The sequence below is a fragment of the Megachile rotundata genome, chromosome 10 (assembly GCF_050947335.1).
Source record: "Megachile rotundata isolate GNS110a chromosome 10, iyMegRotu1, whole genome shotgun sequence".
NCBI classification, from domain to species: Eukaryota; Metazoa; Arthropoda; class Insecta; order Hymenoptera; family Megachilidae; genus Megachile; species Megachile rotundata.
In genome coordinates this window covers 10,669,551-10,683,299 of record NC_134992.1, presented here as the reverse complement: position 1 = coordinate 10,683,299, position 13,749 = coordinate 10,669,551, and the positions used below count along the sequence as shown (strand labels likewise).

At 32.7% G+C, this 13,749-nt stretch overlaps 3 protein-coding genes across 15 annotated transcripts in view; 2 read left to right on the top strand and 1 right to left on the bottom strand.

Moving 5' to 3' along the window:
* LOC100874698 (pikachurin) overlaps window positions 1-9,079 on the top strand; it is a 233,668-nt gene extending 224,589 nt beyond the window's left edge. For 2 of the 10 annotated variants that reach the window (XM_076536380.1, XM_076536383.1), the window contains one exon: window positions 1,128-9,079. In XM_076536380.1, coding sequence (XP_076392495.1) covers window positions 1,128-1,276 — 149 coding nt within the window. In that variant the 3' untranslated portion in view covers window positions 1,277-9,079. The remainder of the gene's footprint in view (window positions 1-1,127) is intronic. The other 8 variants (XR_013039633.1, XR_013039632.1, XR_013039631.1 and 5 more) reach the window with 8 other exon arrangements.
* Window positions 9,080-9,507: 428 nt separating this feature from the next.
* On the bottom strand, window positions 9,508-10,491 carry LOC143265259 (dynein axonemal light chain 4-like). Its single transcript, XM_076536394.1, has 3 exons — window positions 10,354-10,491; window positions 9,858-10,008; window positions 9,508-9,799 (listed from the first exon to the last, which is right to left on the bottom strand). Exons 2-3 carry the CDS (start codon window positions 9,921-9,923, stop codon window positions 9,542-9,544), a joined length of 324 nt encoding a protein of 107 aa, XP_076392509.1. The 5' UTR covers window positions 9,924-10,008; window positions 10,354-10,491; the 3' UTR covers window positions 9,508-9,541.
* Window positions 10,387-13,308, top strand: Hat1 (histone acetyltransferase 1). 4 transcript variants are annotated; one of them, XM_076536390.1, is made up of 7 exons: window positions 10,387-10,487; window positions 11,273-11,425; window positions 11,619-11,881; window positions 11,961-12,117; window positions 12,189-12,400; window positions 12,554-12,705; window positions 12,765-13,308. In XM_076536390.1, the coding sequence occupies exons 1-7, from the start codon at window positions 10,477-10,479 to the stop codon at window positions 13,056-13,058; spliced, it is 1,242 nt and encodes a 413-aa protein (XP_076392505.1). In that variant the 5' UTR covers window positions 10,387-10,476; the 3' UTR covers window positions 13,059-13,308. The 4 variants fall into 4 exon arrangements, with proteins under 4 accessions (XP_076392505.1, XP_003701894.1, XP_012137395.1 ...); XM_003701846.3 differs by lacking the exon at window positions 10,387-10,487 and adding an exon at window positions 10,644-10,793; XM_012282005.2 differs by lacking the exon at window positions 10,387-10,487 and adding an exon at window positions 10,819-10,964.
* The last annotated feature ends 441 nt before the right edge of the window (window positions 13,309-13,749 follow it).

Below are 13,749 nucleotides of genomic sequence, written 5' to 3'. Positions count from 1 at the left end.
AAGTTTACACTTTTAGTTAAATATCGATCATAACTTGTAGAAGAGATATAAAATGAAGGAATAGAAAATAATTCAGTCTAAAGTACTTGAAAAGTTAAGAGCGTTTCAATACATTATAAGGAACGTGTTTTTTAAATTCAAATTTACGCGCCATTTTTAAAAGAGTACCTCCAGCGTATAATAATGATGTCTGCGAATATATTGCAACATCATAAAGTCAATATTAATAAGTATATAGCATATTAATCAATAAAATTAATATTAATTGGGTTTTTTAAAAATTGAACTGGTGGCGCCATCTCTCCGGCGAACGGGGTGAACTACACACTTTTGAAACAGCACTTTGATTAGTTCCATCTTCTGCCACTTGGCGGCGCCACCTGCACTCCATCTAGCGGCAGAAATCGGAACTAATTAAAGTACAGTTTCAAATGTGTGTAGTTCACCCTGTTCGCCGGAGAGATGGCGCCACCAGTTCAATTTTTAAAAAATCCAATTAATATTGATTTTATTGATTAAATATACTGTATATTTATTAATATTGATTTTGTGCTGTTTACAATGTATTCCGTGGGTCCGAAAATATGAGTGATGTGTTCAGAACAGTTCGCAGACTATACTGTGCCTCGTCGGTAACACAGAAGTCGGTAATATAGCAGTTCTCACAAATGTTTCTTTAAAAAAACAGAAACTTGCTTGCAAAATTTAGCTAGAAACGAAATATGACGGTATTTCGAAGTTTCCCGTCAAATATTGTAGGTAAAATTATATTCTACTACTGTAAATAAAATTCCCGCCAAATTGAGTCGGTAAGATACCAACAGTTTAGTACTACGTCATAATTGTATCATCATTAATAAGTGATTATATTGTGCTAAATTATTTATTTGTTTCCTGACAAATTTTAATTAGCAGTCATAAATTTATTACGTTTATCAAATTTAATTACCCTGAAAACTTTTTTAAATTTCGCGGGCAATAGAATTTGAACTAGTTGTACTTGTTAATTTCGCCACAACTTGAAGTTGTAAAATATTATAGATCGATAATTTTGAACGTCTTCGATTATACAGATGATGTATAATATCCTGTTGTATAAATATTATATAAATTATATAAATTGACAGGTGGTGCTCCAGACATCGTAAGGACGACAGGAGGTAGATACACGAAGGGGATCGTCGGATGTATCAGCGATCTAGTTCTGGATTCCGATTTCTCCGTGGCTCTCTCGTCTCCAGGACAAGCAACCAACACGCACTCGTGCATCCCCTGAAAGCATCCGTACCGTCCAACGTTAGATGGTTAGGTCCTCGCGGATCAGCACTTAGGATATGAAAATGCATCACAATGAATGAACTGGCTAAAAGCCAGAGCAATGTCGCCCGGCGTTCAAGGTGGACAACTTAACCTCGCTGGACAAGACACCTTGAACGCTGGCCACGTGTCGACGTGAAATTCATCCACCGATCACACACTGTTCATCATTTTTGTACAGATTCATCGCGACGACGAAATTCTCCCGTAAAATAGGATAACGAACACCAGGATTAACGGAAAAATACGAAAAAATTAATAGGCTACGAACGTCGACAGTCGAATGGTAGACACAGCTTACTGTAAATATTAAATATGAAAGGTAATCGCGGTATTTGGAGATCTTCAGTCGCCTCAACCACGTGTTTCCGTTTAGTGGCAACTTCCTGTCCCTAACATCGTCGCGTCGAAGCTTTTCTTCATTCGACGACGAACGTCCCGTTTCGTTGCTTAAATCTAACTACGATCTTTTTCAGAATGACGGAGGATCAGAATTTGTGAATCGAACAGATGATGCTTTTCATTCAGTCTTGTCTGAGTTCCTACGAGTTGGACTGGAAGTTGTTACGAAGAAGGAACGCGAGTCTAGTCAGTCTCCGGCCGGATTAAAAAGAACTCGACGGAGCGCGTCTCGAAAGACGGCTTTCGGCCTAATGAGATTAAACTACGTAGGAAGAAAGAGGAAACGTGAGAACAGAGCACAACCCCCGTCGTGTCAATTTTTATTAAGCCCTTCGACCGGACACCAGAGACCAGGGCCGTCGAGAGATGTCACAGGGCCCCGGGGACAAAAATTTACATGGGTTAAAAAAAATTAAATGCGACCCCTGTGAACCCCGGGCCTAGGGGATTTTACCCATCAACCCTTACACTCTCTTGTCGGCCCTGGTAATCCTTGATACACACTATCAGTAAAAAATTATTACACTTAATTTTTGTTAAAATTAATACATGTAAGTTTTTAACATTATTTAATCTTTCTTTATATAAACTTTATATAATATATTTATATGGGACTTTATATGATATAATTACAGTACTTTACAGATACAAGAAGTTGAAAATTTGATATGAAGAATATTTAAAAGTGATTTAGAAATTACTGCTTTGGGAATGAGACTAAAGTGTCCCTAGCAGTGTGTAGTTTCACATGCAAGTCCCAGTAATGAAATAGAAGATGCATGAAGTTTTCTTATAAGTTAAGGGAAATTTTTGACTGATAGTGTAAATCGAGAGCCACCATTGGTTCGATCTCGACAGAGAGAAGAGACGATGAGGTTCGAATCGATATCGAGGCACCTGAAATACGTCCAGACACTTCACGCGACACCTCTAGATTTTATCATCTAAGATTAATCAGGATGTTTGTTTTTGCTATGGGTGCGATGCACCATAAGAGCACCGCTTTGTTTCTCGTTCGAGCGAGCACGCCTCGAATGCTCGATAGAGAGATGTAGACTCGAGCAGAATCATTAAATCAATTACGAAAGGTACAAGATGGACCAAAAGCAATTAACATCTTTAATGTTGCGAAGGTAGTTTGAATCCCCGTGAAAATTCGCGCTTAAACGACCGGTTTGATTACTTTCAATAATCTGAGAAAATAATCATTCTTTAAATTTTTATGGGGTCATTGTATCCTACAGAAATGTTCAAAATATTTATTAAATTTAATAGTTATTAATATTCATTATGAATGATTAAATTATTGGTAGCAATATTTTTGACAGTATTAATGATAGTAGATAATTTTGGTTGCAATTGTTTTTAATTTTATTATTAACCATTATAAAATGTTTTTAGCAATGGTTAATTGATGTATATGGTACGATATACTATTATCGTAATTATATAGAAATAATAATTTTATTTACTAATTTACACTTTGTTTTTCTCTTTCAATCTTTTATAATTAAAGTAAGGAGTATTAATGTTATGAGCACTGCATACTTTTATGGTATTAATGAGTATGAAAATTTTAATTAACTAAATCAAACACAACATTCCAAATTTGTTCATGTAAGTATTAAAAACTATTAATTAAAATACATGAAATAACCAGTCGTTTAAGCATTAAAGTACTGTACACACGGAGAAAGTATTTTTCACTCAAGGAGTAAAATTGTTTTCCATCGTTCGCGCACGTTAGGATCCAAAATTTGTTAAACAATAATTTCAGATATATAACAAATTAGTATGTATTAATTTTATTTTACACATGATCTTTATTGTACTAAATACTTTATATTTTATATTAAATATTAATATTTTTAATGTCTAGACAAATTTCATTTCACTGTAAATTTATATCAGTAATAAGAGAAAGACAAAAATAATTTGATAACTAAAATTGATAAACCAAAAAGATTTACCAGACTATAATTGTGTGGTTACTGTACTATATTGAACGTAGCCATCGATGGAAAACAACAAGTATTTTCTCAATATACGATTGTTGGTTTTTTAGGAATTCTCGTTGCTTTTGCGTCCGCTCGATGAGCACGCGAGATGCGAAGAAAAGAAAATGGACGCTCGCTTGTTCATCGTTACGAGAACCACTATGCTTCGTAATGTACTTCCGCAGCTGCCAGTGTACGCTCCTTGACGTTTCCGCTTAAGAAGCACCGAGCTGCACGTTTCTAACGGTTAAATATCTGTATAAAAGTAGCAACTTAATTAACGGAGATGTCCTTGCATATTTTCTTAACTCAAGGGTAGGAACTTTTCCAAATGACCCTGAACGAACGGATCTGAATCATGCGTTTAATCACTTCGACACGATGACCAGATTGTACTTACAATTAATATAATCGAGATCTTTGGGATGTGAGTATGGTACTGACATATTTAGATGAATTTCTATGTTTGTTAAAGTTGCAGTCCTATTGAATAAGTCTCTAGATTTGGTAGTAATATTACTATACTGTTGTGTAGCAATATTACTGTTTTCCAAGTTATCAAATTTTTGTATGTCTAAGCATAAATTTTCCTAATCCCAAATTTCCAAATCCTTGAGTTCTTAATTTTCCAAATTACAATTCCCCAAATTTTCAAGATCCCTCAAATCTCTGAATCCACAAATTCCCCAAATCCCTAAGTCCACAAATCTCTAAATCACAAAATTTTCTGAGTTCCCAAATTCTTCAGATCTCCAGATTCCCCAAATCCTTAGATTCCTCAAATCCTTAGATTCCCAAAATCCCCAGATTCTCCAAATCCCCAGATTCCTCAAATCCCCAGATTTCCCAGATTCCCCAAATCCCCAGTTTTCCCAAATCCCCAGATTCTCCAAATCCCCAGATTCCCCAAATCCCCAGATTTCCTAGATTCCCCAAATCCCCAGTTTTCCCAAATTCCCAGTCCCCAGTTTTCCCAAATCCCCAGATTCTCCAAATCTCCAGATTCCACAAGTCCCCAGATTTCCTAGATTCCCCAAATCCCCAGTTTTCCCAAATTCCCAGATTTCCCAAATCCCCAGATTCTCCAAATCTCCAGATTCCACAAATCCCCAGATTTCCCAGATTCCCCAAATCCTCAGTTTTCCCAAATCCCCAGATTCTCCAAATCCCCAAATCTCCAGATTCCACAAATCCCCAGATTTCCTAGATTCCCCAAATCCCCAGTTTTCCCAAATTCCCAGATTCCCCAAATCCCCAGTTTTCCCAAATCCCCAGTTTTCCCAAATTCCCAGATTCCCCAAATCCCCAGTTTTCCCAAATTCCCAGATTTCCCAAATCCCCAGATTCTCCAAATCCCTAGATTCCCCAAATCTCCAGATTCCTCAAATCCCCAGATTCCCCAAATCCCCAGATTCCCCAAAACCCCAGATTTCCCAAATCCCCAGATTTCCCAAATCCCCAGATTCCCCAAATCCCTAGATTTCAGAAATCTCTAAATCCCCAAATTCTCTAAATTCAAAAATTCCCTAAATCCCCTAAATTCTCTAGATTTAAAAATTCCCTAGATCCCCCAAAATTCCCTAGATTCTCCAAATCGAAATTCCTCAAATCTCAATTCTACCAGCCCACTCAACTCGCAATTACAAGAAAGAAATCATATACACCGGAAGTCGTGTCGAAGCGGTTAAAAAATAGGGAGCCGGTCGGAATCAATCAGTCAGGTCAATACGTATACACGTCATATCTTAACGAGAAATCGGAAGCGGAAGAATGAAAGACGGATAAGGGGTTTTAGGGGTATAGATTCGAACGTGGGTAAACAATTTAATTTAACCGTTGCACGATAATGATTTGAACGGACGATCGAACTCGAACACATCATGAAAAAGCAATCGGCTGTAGTCAATTTTGTACGAATGTTATTTTCTTGAAATTATATAAATATATATATAAATATATATATTATATGAATAAAGAAAAAAAAATGAAAATATCAAAGATGAATGGTAGTTACGTAGAGAGGTATAATATAATATAACATTAACTACACGTGAAATCTAGCGATGTAAAGTCCAAGCTCGAGGCGAATATTTTAGCCTGTTTCTCGAGGGCACCCTTCTCCTTTTCGATTCTCTTTTCCTTTCTTTATCGTTCTGCACAATCTTTCGCAACGTGCGCGCGTGTGTGTGAATGAGTTCGTGTGTGCATGTGTGTGTGTGTATCGATCACGTGAACGATTCTCCGGGCTTTGTATAAATGTACAATGGAGGTCGTTCGTGCACGTTTCGTTGCGACGTCACGAAAACACCAAGCGTTTTTGTACAAAAGAAAAACGAAAGGGAAAAACAGTCACGCGACACACTAGTTAAGCTTCCCGCCGCGAAATCTAGAAATCGCGTTTCACGACGTCGCACCTTCTAATTTCCCGCTCGCAGGGGCGTCGAGAGTCCGATGAAAAATAGTTTAGTTTATTTAGACTCGTTTTGAGTTGAAAAGATGTGGGTTCGATGTCACGGAATTGTAACACTCTCGTCGCCTCTGTACGCTCATATTCAAGCTGAAAATAAGGTTCCTGGGCAACATTTGCTATCGATGCACGACGAGGCTGAACAACCTTGATTCATTGACGATCGCTTTCATTTTACTTTTCTTTTCGTACTTTTATATTGTTAATTTAGTAACTTTTGTTTGTTAAGCATAAGAAGTGGTGCGTGAATGATTTGTTTGGAAGTTGTAACAGATATATGAATTATAGTATGAAATTTTTTTTTTAATCATAGAATATAATTGGCAGTATTTGTTTGAGTTTTTGATATATTTTCTCTGAATTCCTAGATTCTGAGAAAATGGCCATATATGTGGGAAGAAGCTTATTACTTAATCTTTGGTTGATGAATTTAAAAATTTCAAGATTTTGAAGTACAGATGATTGAAAATTTAGGAATGTGGAAAGTTAGATGTTTAAGATTTTTAAATCTGGAAATTTGGAAATTTTGGGAAGTTGGAAATTCAAGCATTGAAAAGTGAAAATTGGAGAACTCAGAAATTTGTAAATTTATGAATCAGAGAATTTAAAGATTTAGAAATTTAAGAATTTGAGAATCTAAAAATATGGAAACTTAAGAATCAGAGAATCTAAAAATTTGAAAACTCAAAAATTAATATAACAATTTGAAAATGAAAAATGTAGAACACTGCTAATCTAATAAAATCTAAAGAATTTCATATATATGTTACAACTTTCAAATAAAATATTTCTAAGCCTATATGAATATTTAAGTTTGTTTTTACTGATATGTGTAATACATACATTGTCTTTGTTAAACACCTGGGACACCATATCCTACATTTAATTTTGCATAAATTCAAATCGCAGAATCAAATGAAACGATCATAGATTAACAGACATACTCGGATCGAACATCGAAATCATTTAATTTGTTGAGTGAAATCGTTTCGATAAAAAAAGCGTGTCTTTGTTTGTAAGTACGATAAACGTTGTGAAAACGACCATATTGTTGTGAGTCAGCAGGTCGTACAAAATGCCTGATAATTACACGAGGATTAGTATTCGAATAAGGCTGATGCGAATTGTACAGTACCTAGCATGGATATGCTTCTCTAGGGAAAATGGCGGTACTGTGAAAGTAAACCGTCATATTTAAGCTTTTATTCAATATAATATTTAATCTTTATTTTGTTGTAGATTAAAATTTATGATATTTAAAAATTAACGATAGTAACATTTTGTAAATTAATTTTGACGTCTTCAAAATTAGTTTTGGAAAAATTATATTTTATTGGTATTTGAATGTCAGTGAAAATTGTAATATTTGAACGTCGATTTGATTTTTGAAATTCGGATGACATAGTTGTATTAAATAATTGTATTAATATAGTTATATTGAATAACATAGTTAGAATACTTGTAAACTATTTACTAGTAAAACTATTCAAAACTGGAACACCAAAAAATTATCAACATTCAAATATTTGAGTACTCTAATATTATTAGAATTCTAAACATTCAAGTACTCTAACATTATTACAATTCAGAACACCAATTCCAGTATTCTAATTATTCTAATTAATAAACCATGCAAGCTGGCTTATAAATAACAATGGAGTTTCCTCTCAATATATAGCCATTTTCCCCAAAGAAGTCACATGCTCGATAATGCAGATCGTACTGATTGAATCTAAGAGAAAAAAATCAATCGCTGAATGATATCACCTCAGACAAAAGCGAGAAAAGGATGCTGTATTGAAAGCAACAAAAAAAATATATCATACATATTAATATATAATAGATATTATATTATTACTGAATATTATATTAATATATGATGCTATATATTAAATATTTCTATTATGTCCGTCTGCAAAGTCTATTAGAAGAGTCTATCCTGTCGACACCTATTCTTGCGACCCATGTGGATCTCCTCGAATATATATGTATATACATATATGTAAGTCTGTGTATGCATGTATGTATGCATATAGAATGGTCGGAAGTTTTCGTTTCTTTTCATATTTCAAACGCTGCGATCGCAGAAAAAGAGGAGCACACGAATGAGATCTCTCGTCTCTTTTAGATTATTACTATTGTTTATGTAGATCAAAAATTAATCGTGCGAAAGAGCTTATTTATTATTGAAGTCCACCGGAAACACTTGTGTACACTGGCAAATATGGTAGGCTTCGCTAGGGAAAATGACGACGTTGAAGAGGTGATTTGGTAAATTTTCAAATTTGCAAATTCAGAAATTTTTATTTGGGAATTTACAAATTTGAGAACTTGAAAATTCGAGAGTTTAGAAACTTGACTATTTGAAAATGTGAGAATTTTAGAATATAGGAATTTGAGATTTTCAAAATTTCCACCCTCTACTTGTCCTTGTCCACAGGAAGCCTACGTTGCAACCCTGTTAACATTCTCACTGTTACTCTACTTGAAATCTTCGTTTTTCAATTAATATATAAGGTTCTCCTGCAATTTTTGATTTTTGACAAAGAATTTTAAATGTTAACGGCGAAATTACCGACTGAGACGAATGTAAATTGTCTTGTACTGAGAGCAGCAAGTATTCGAATAAATACATTGTTCATAATTTGATTGCAAATTTACAAATCGCTTAATTTTGTCATATGAAGATACGAAATTGTGAAAGGCTTTACGCAGAGCTAAATGAAAGAAAAAGTTTTAAGTTAATCTATTTCTCGAATCTAGTGCAGCGCGATGCAATAATTTAACGAGTTGTGTATGTATATGTTGGAACACGCAGTGGTATAAATTCATATGAGCAAATGTGTGTGTCTCAGCCCATGTTGTCGAAGCATCAATAAAAAAGAGGTTTTGTAAATTGTATTGCAATTTTATTCCCCTTTCTATTCATCTTTTAAATTCCATATCAGCTTTCTGTAAATTAAATATCGAAATTTACTTTATTAATTAAACTTAGTGCGCTATGCGCTCTGCGATGCGCAGTGGTTCGATGCGCAGTGGTCTACTGCGCAGTTCAGTGTTTATGGCGCGTAAGGAACCGCAAATTTAATTTTCACGTTGTAGTTCACGAATGAAATTTAATTCTTAAAATCTAAATTATAGTCTAAATAAAAAAGTTAATTAGTGAAGTCTAAATTACCTTAATTTTTTTTCGAAAACGTAAAGAAAACTAACCTCGAAATCAAACGTTACTATTATGAAATCTATATCATTATACACTTACCATTAATACATACCACACTGAATAAAAAACATTTAAACACAAATAAATTACATCGATATATATATAGAGCGTAAAATCTATATATTGTAATTTTCATTAAAAAGTGGAAATTGTTCTCCATACAAGTACTGCAATGTTACCGCCATTAAACATGTACATTAACGTCTTTTCTTGATACGTAATTGCACAAGCATACGACTCCCCAATAACCACATGAAATGGACCTCCAAACCTTTTATCCAAACTGTCTTTAATAGATCGAGCCGCAAGTTCGTGGTTATGTGTATATTTTTCTGTAGCAGTGACACATATTTCCATTACTTCCTGTTTCATTTCCACTCGCATATCACTAAACTATGACAATTTTAATTAGAAACATTACCTTATACGTAATTATAAATCAAACTCAGACCTTGCACAGAGGATACGTATGAATTATTAGAGGTTCTTCCACCTTCTTCACCTCGCCTGCTGACATGTTTGATTATCACAATAATTTATTTTTATTAAAGAATGACAGTGAACGTCATGCACAATGAAATGTGTAATATATTTCAAAATTTCTGTAATTCATAATAAAACTTTCTTTTGTTATTTTATACGTTCAGAAAGAATGTCAAAAGTAAAGTAACTAAATAACGGTTTCCGGTCTTTCTGCGCATGTCGCGTTTTCAGTTCTGCGCACTCTGTAATCTATGATGATTTTGAAACCGAAATATACAAAATTATATACTTAGTGAACGAAAAGTTTTACAATTTTTATTAATTACTGCACACTTTGCTGATTAACCGAAATACTTTTTGCTTTATGTTCATTTTTTTTATAAATCCATCACTCTAACAGCGTCTAATATTTCTTTCCTTTTCACATAATCACCGATGCTCACTACTCTTTTATTTTTACTCACCACGTATATAACCATAAAAGTAGAAACAGAGTGTAAAGACACTCCACTCGTGGTTGCGAATTTCCCTAGATTATTTTGGCTGCGCAAATTGTCCTCTAGTTATTTAGTGCGTTTTCTGGCTAGATGTATACAAGGTGGTATAATCTTTTCGTTTATAATTATTTTCTGCAAATTTCAAATTAGACGTCACTGAAATGTATTACGACAATTCTAAATTTAACAAAGTAACTCTGAGACTTATAAGTACCTTTTGTGATAACCTATGAGTTTTGAGAATTCACGACAATTTATTGTAGTCAATTCATAATCTTTAGAGAGATTATATTTGGCTTAAATAACGGCTTTATTTTTGGCGCGAAGTTGTTTCATAGTTGTATTTACCGAAAGGAAATTTAAAGTGATATCTATTGAAAATTATCATATACTCGTATTAAAGGAAGGTATAAATAACACGATAATATGTGTAAAATTAGAAAAATGGCAATAATACTTTCGAAAAAATATTAGTATAAAAATAAGTATAACTTAAAAATGACTGCGTAGAAGTATATTGTTTGTTGTTAATCATATAACTTATATTCAATATAGTTTGTGTTAATTAACATCTTACAGTTAGTATTCTCTTCTCTCTGTTGTAAAATACTCACAATATAACCTATAAATATTTGTAAGTCCATTGATCATTTATGTAACTAAGCATGTAACAAATATATAAATTTACATTGTTTATTGTATAGTGTAAATTTATTCATTAAATACTTCTAAAATTATAGGAAGGAATAAGTATTAGATAGCTGCTAATATTTTGATGGAATGTTGAATTTTAATTTAACTTTATTTCATAAGCAACTATTGTGTTTACATGTGACATTGTTTATTTTTTATTAATTAATCGGTATTTATTTATTTTTGATTTCAGTAATATGGAAGATCCAGCAACAGCACGTTTAAAGGCATTAGTAATAAATAGCAATGATGCTTTGGAATTTAAATTAGTACGTTACATAGAAGACATAGAAAATGATGAAACTACATTTAAACCTGATATGTCGCATCAGGTATTTGGAGACAGGTTTGTAAAGTTGTTAAAAAAAACTAATTTTATACATATATACATACACATATTAATTTTAAGTCATTGTAAAAAATTAACTCTTTCCTTAGATTATAGTATGAATACATACATGTAATTAGTAGTTAAATTGCATATATTTATTTACATTTATTTGTTATTTGTTTTCTTGATTATTTATCTTATTTGTTAGTGAATCTATATTTGGTTACCGGGATCTGAGAGTGAAGCTATACTACTCGGCAGGTTGTTTAGAAACATATTTGGGTATGACTTACTCAGAAAAAATAAGCAAAGCTCTTTATGAAGGAGTTGAAGCTGATGAAGTATTGCCAAAAGTTGCGGACAAACTTGCTCCGCAAGTTCATGATAATTTAGATGCATTTATTAAATCTTTGAAAAAAGATGATACGTTTAGACCTCATGGTGAATTACTCCATTCTTTTTCTATTAATGGTAATTTTTTGTTTTAACTAAATTGTACTTCATTGAACATAAAAGATTCCATATACTGTGAGATTACAAATTTCAATAGATGATGGATGTACAAGAAAATTTGAAGTTTATAAAGCAGATATGACTTACAAAGGATTTAGAGAGTATCACCAACGTCTACGAACATTTGTTCTTTGGTATATAGATGCTGCTAATTTTATAGACATAGATGATGATCGGTGGCACTACTTTAATATGTAAGTTAATATTTTATTTTACGTTTATTGATTACAAATGTAATATTTTTTAATTACTTTTTTTTAAATAGGTTTGAAAAATATACTGTGGATGGTACTGTCCGTTATGCAACCATAGGTTTCGCTACTGTATATCAGTATTATGCTTATCCTCATCATACTAGACCTCGCATAGCTCAAGTTTTAATTTTACCACCATTTCAAAACATGGGTCTTGCTGCTCATTTGTTACACGCTATTTATCGTGAATATATTGGAAGAAACGAGGTCATAGATATTACAGGTAAATTTAAATGTCCTGGAACATAATTGCAAATGGATCTTTGGATTTTGATTTAATTTTTGAGAAAAACGGAGCAGAAATGCAACTTGATTAGATACTTTCATTTCAGTAAATCTAGTTCATTTTGGTAAGCCATTATCATCATTGTTGTAGTTGAGGACCCTTCTGCTAGCTTTCAGCGAATAAGAGATTACGTGGATGCAATGAACTGCAGCACGTTACCGAGTTTTTCACGAGAATACCTGCTTCAAGGTTTTAATAAAGCAATGGCCGTAGAGGCAAAAGAAAAATTCAAAATTAATAAGGTATTTATTATGCTCCTATTTCTTTTATGAACATTCATTTTATACAAATTTCATTTTAGAAACAAGCTCGAAGAGTATACGAAATCTTAAGATTACGTGCAACAGACTTAACAAATGAACAAGAATACCGTGACTACAGATTAGATGTAAAGAAGAGGTTGAATATTCCATACAGACGAGAACAGAATGATTTAAAAAAACTGGAATGTGCATTAAAAACCATTGACAAACGCGGGAACATAACATTGCCCTCGTTGGAACAGCGTATACAAACTCTTGAAAAAGAATACAGAGGTTTAGAAGAAGAATATAAAAAGGTTATCAAACGTTTAGAAGATGCAGAAGAACTTTGAAATTCAATATTTTTTAAGCTTTTTTATTAAATCGGTTTATACAATTTGAATATGATTATCAGTTTTTTTTTGATCCAATAAAATTTTGTTTAAGTAATTTATGATGTATTTAAATGGGTCAAAGCTATTCGTATATTTTTAATTATATTTTTATAATGCTGCCATACTTTTTATGTTTTGTAAAAAAAACAATGAAAAATATTATTTATGTACGAAATGCTTGAGATACAATAAAAATGTTAGTTTAACAGCTCACTTGTTTTAATGTCCAAAATGTTATTTTATGGACCTCAAAATGCTTAACCATCCAACGGTAAAAGGTAGAAATTAATGGAATTAAATTTCGAAAATAATTATGTACCGTACCAATTACTTTCGACTTATTAACACATATTGTACATTCTAAAATCATTTAGTATTGCTAATTGAAGCATTTTATTAAATTTTATAGTTTTATTAAAAGAGAAGCAGTTATCAGAGCAGCCTCAATTTCAGATAAAGCGCGCGATAATATAAATTTTAAAGAACGCATAAAAATGAGGCTTTCAATTTTTCCAACGTTTTAAATTAATTACTTAGCTATAAGCTATTGCTCATATTCTGTTGTAAAATGAAGCAGCAGCTTGTTTTTAAAAGTAAGCGTTCATTTGAAGAAATTTTATTGCTTATCGATTCTTATGAATTATACATA

Bases quoted from the DNA above. Each gene is read 5' to 3' on its own strand.
- LOC143265259 (XM_076536394.1), bottom strand. From the start codon at position 9,923: ATGTCAGCAGGCGAGGTGAAGAAGGTGGAAGAACCTCTAATAATTCAT. The intron at 9,800-9,857 runs GTCTGAGTTTGA...AAATTGTCATAG, and splicing joins ATACGTATCCTCTGTGCAAG to TTTAGTGATATGCGAGTGGA.
- Hat1 (XM_076536390.1), top strand. The intron at 12,118-12,188 runs GTAAGTTAATAT...TTTTTTAAATAG, and splicing joins CGGTGGCACTACTTTAATAT to GTTTGAAAAATATACTGTGG. The intron at 12,706-12,764 runs GTATTTATTATG...ATTTCATTTTAG, and splicing joins AAAAATTCAAAATTAATAAG to AAACAAGCTCGAAGAGTATA.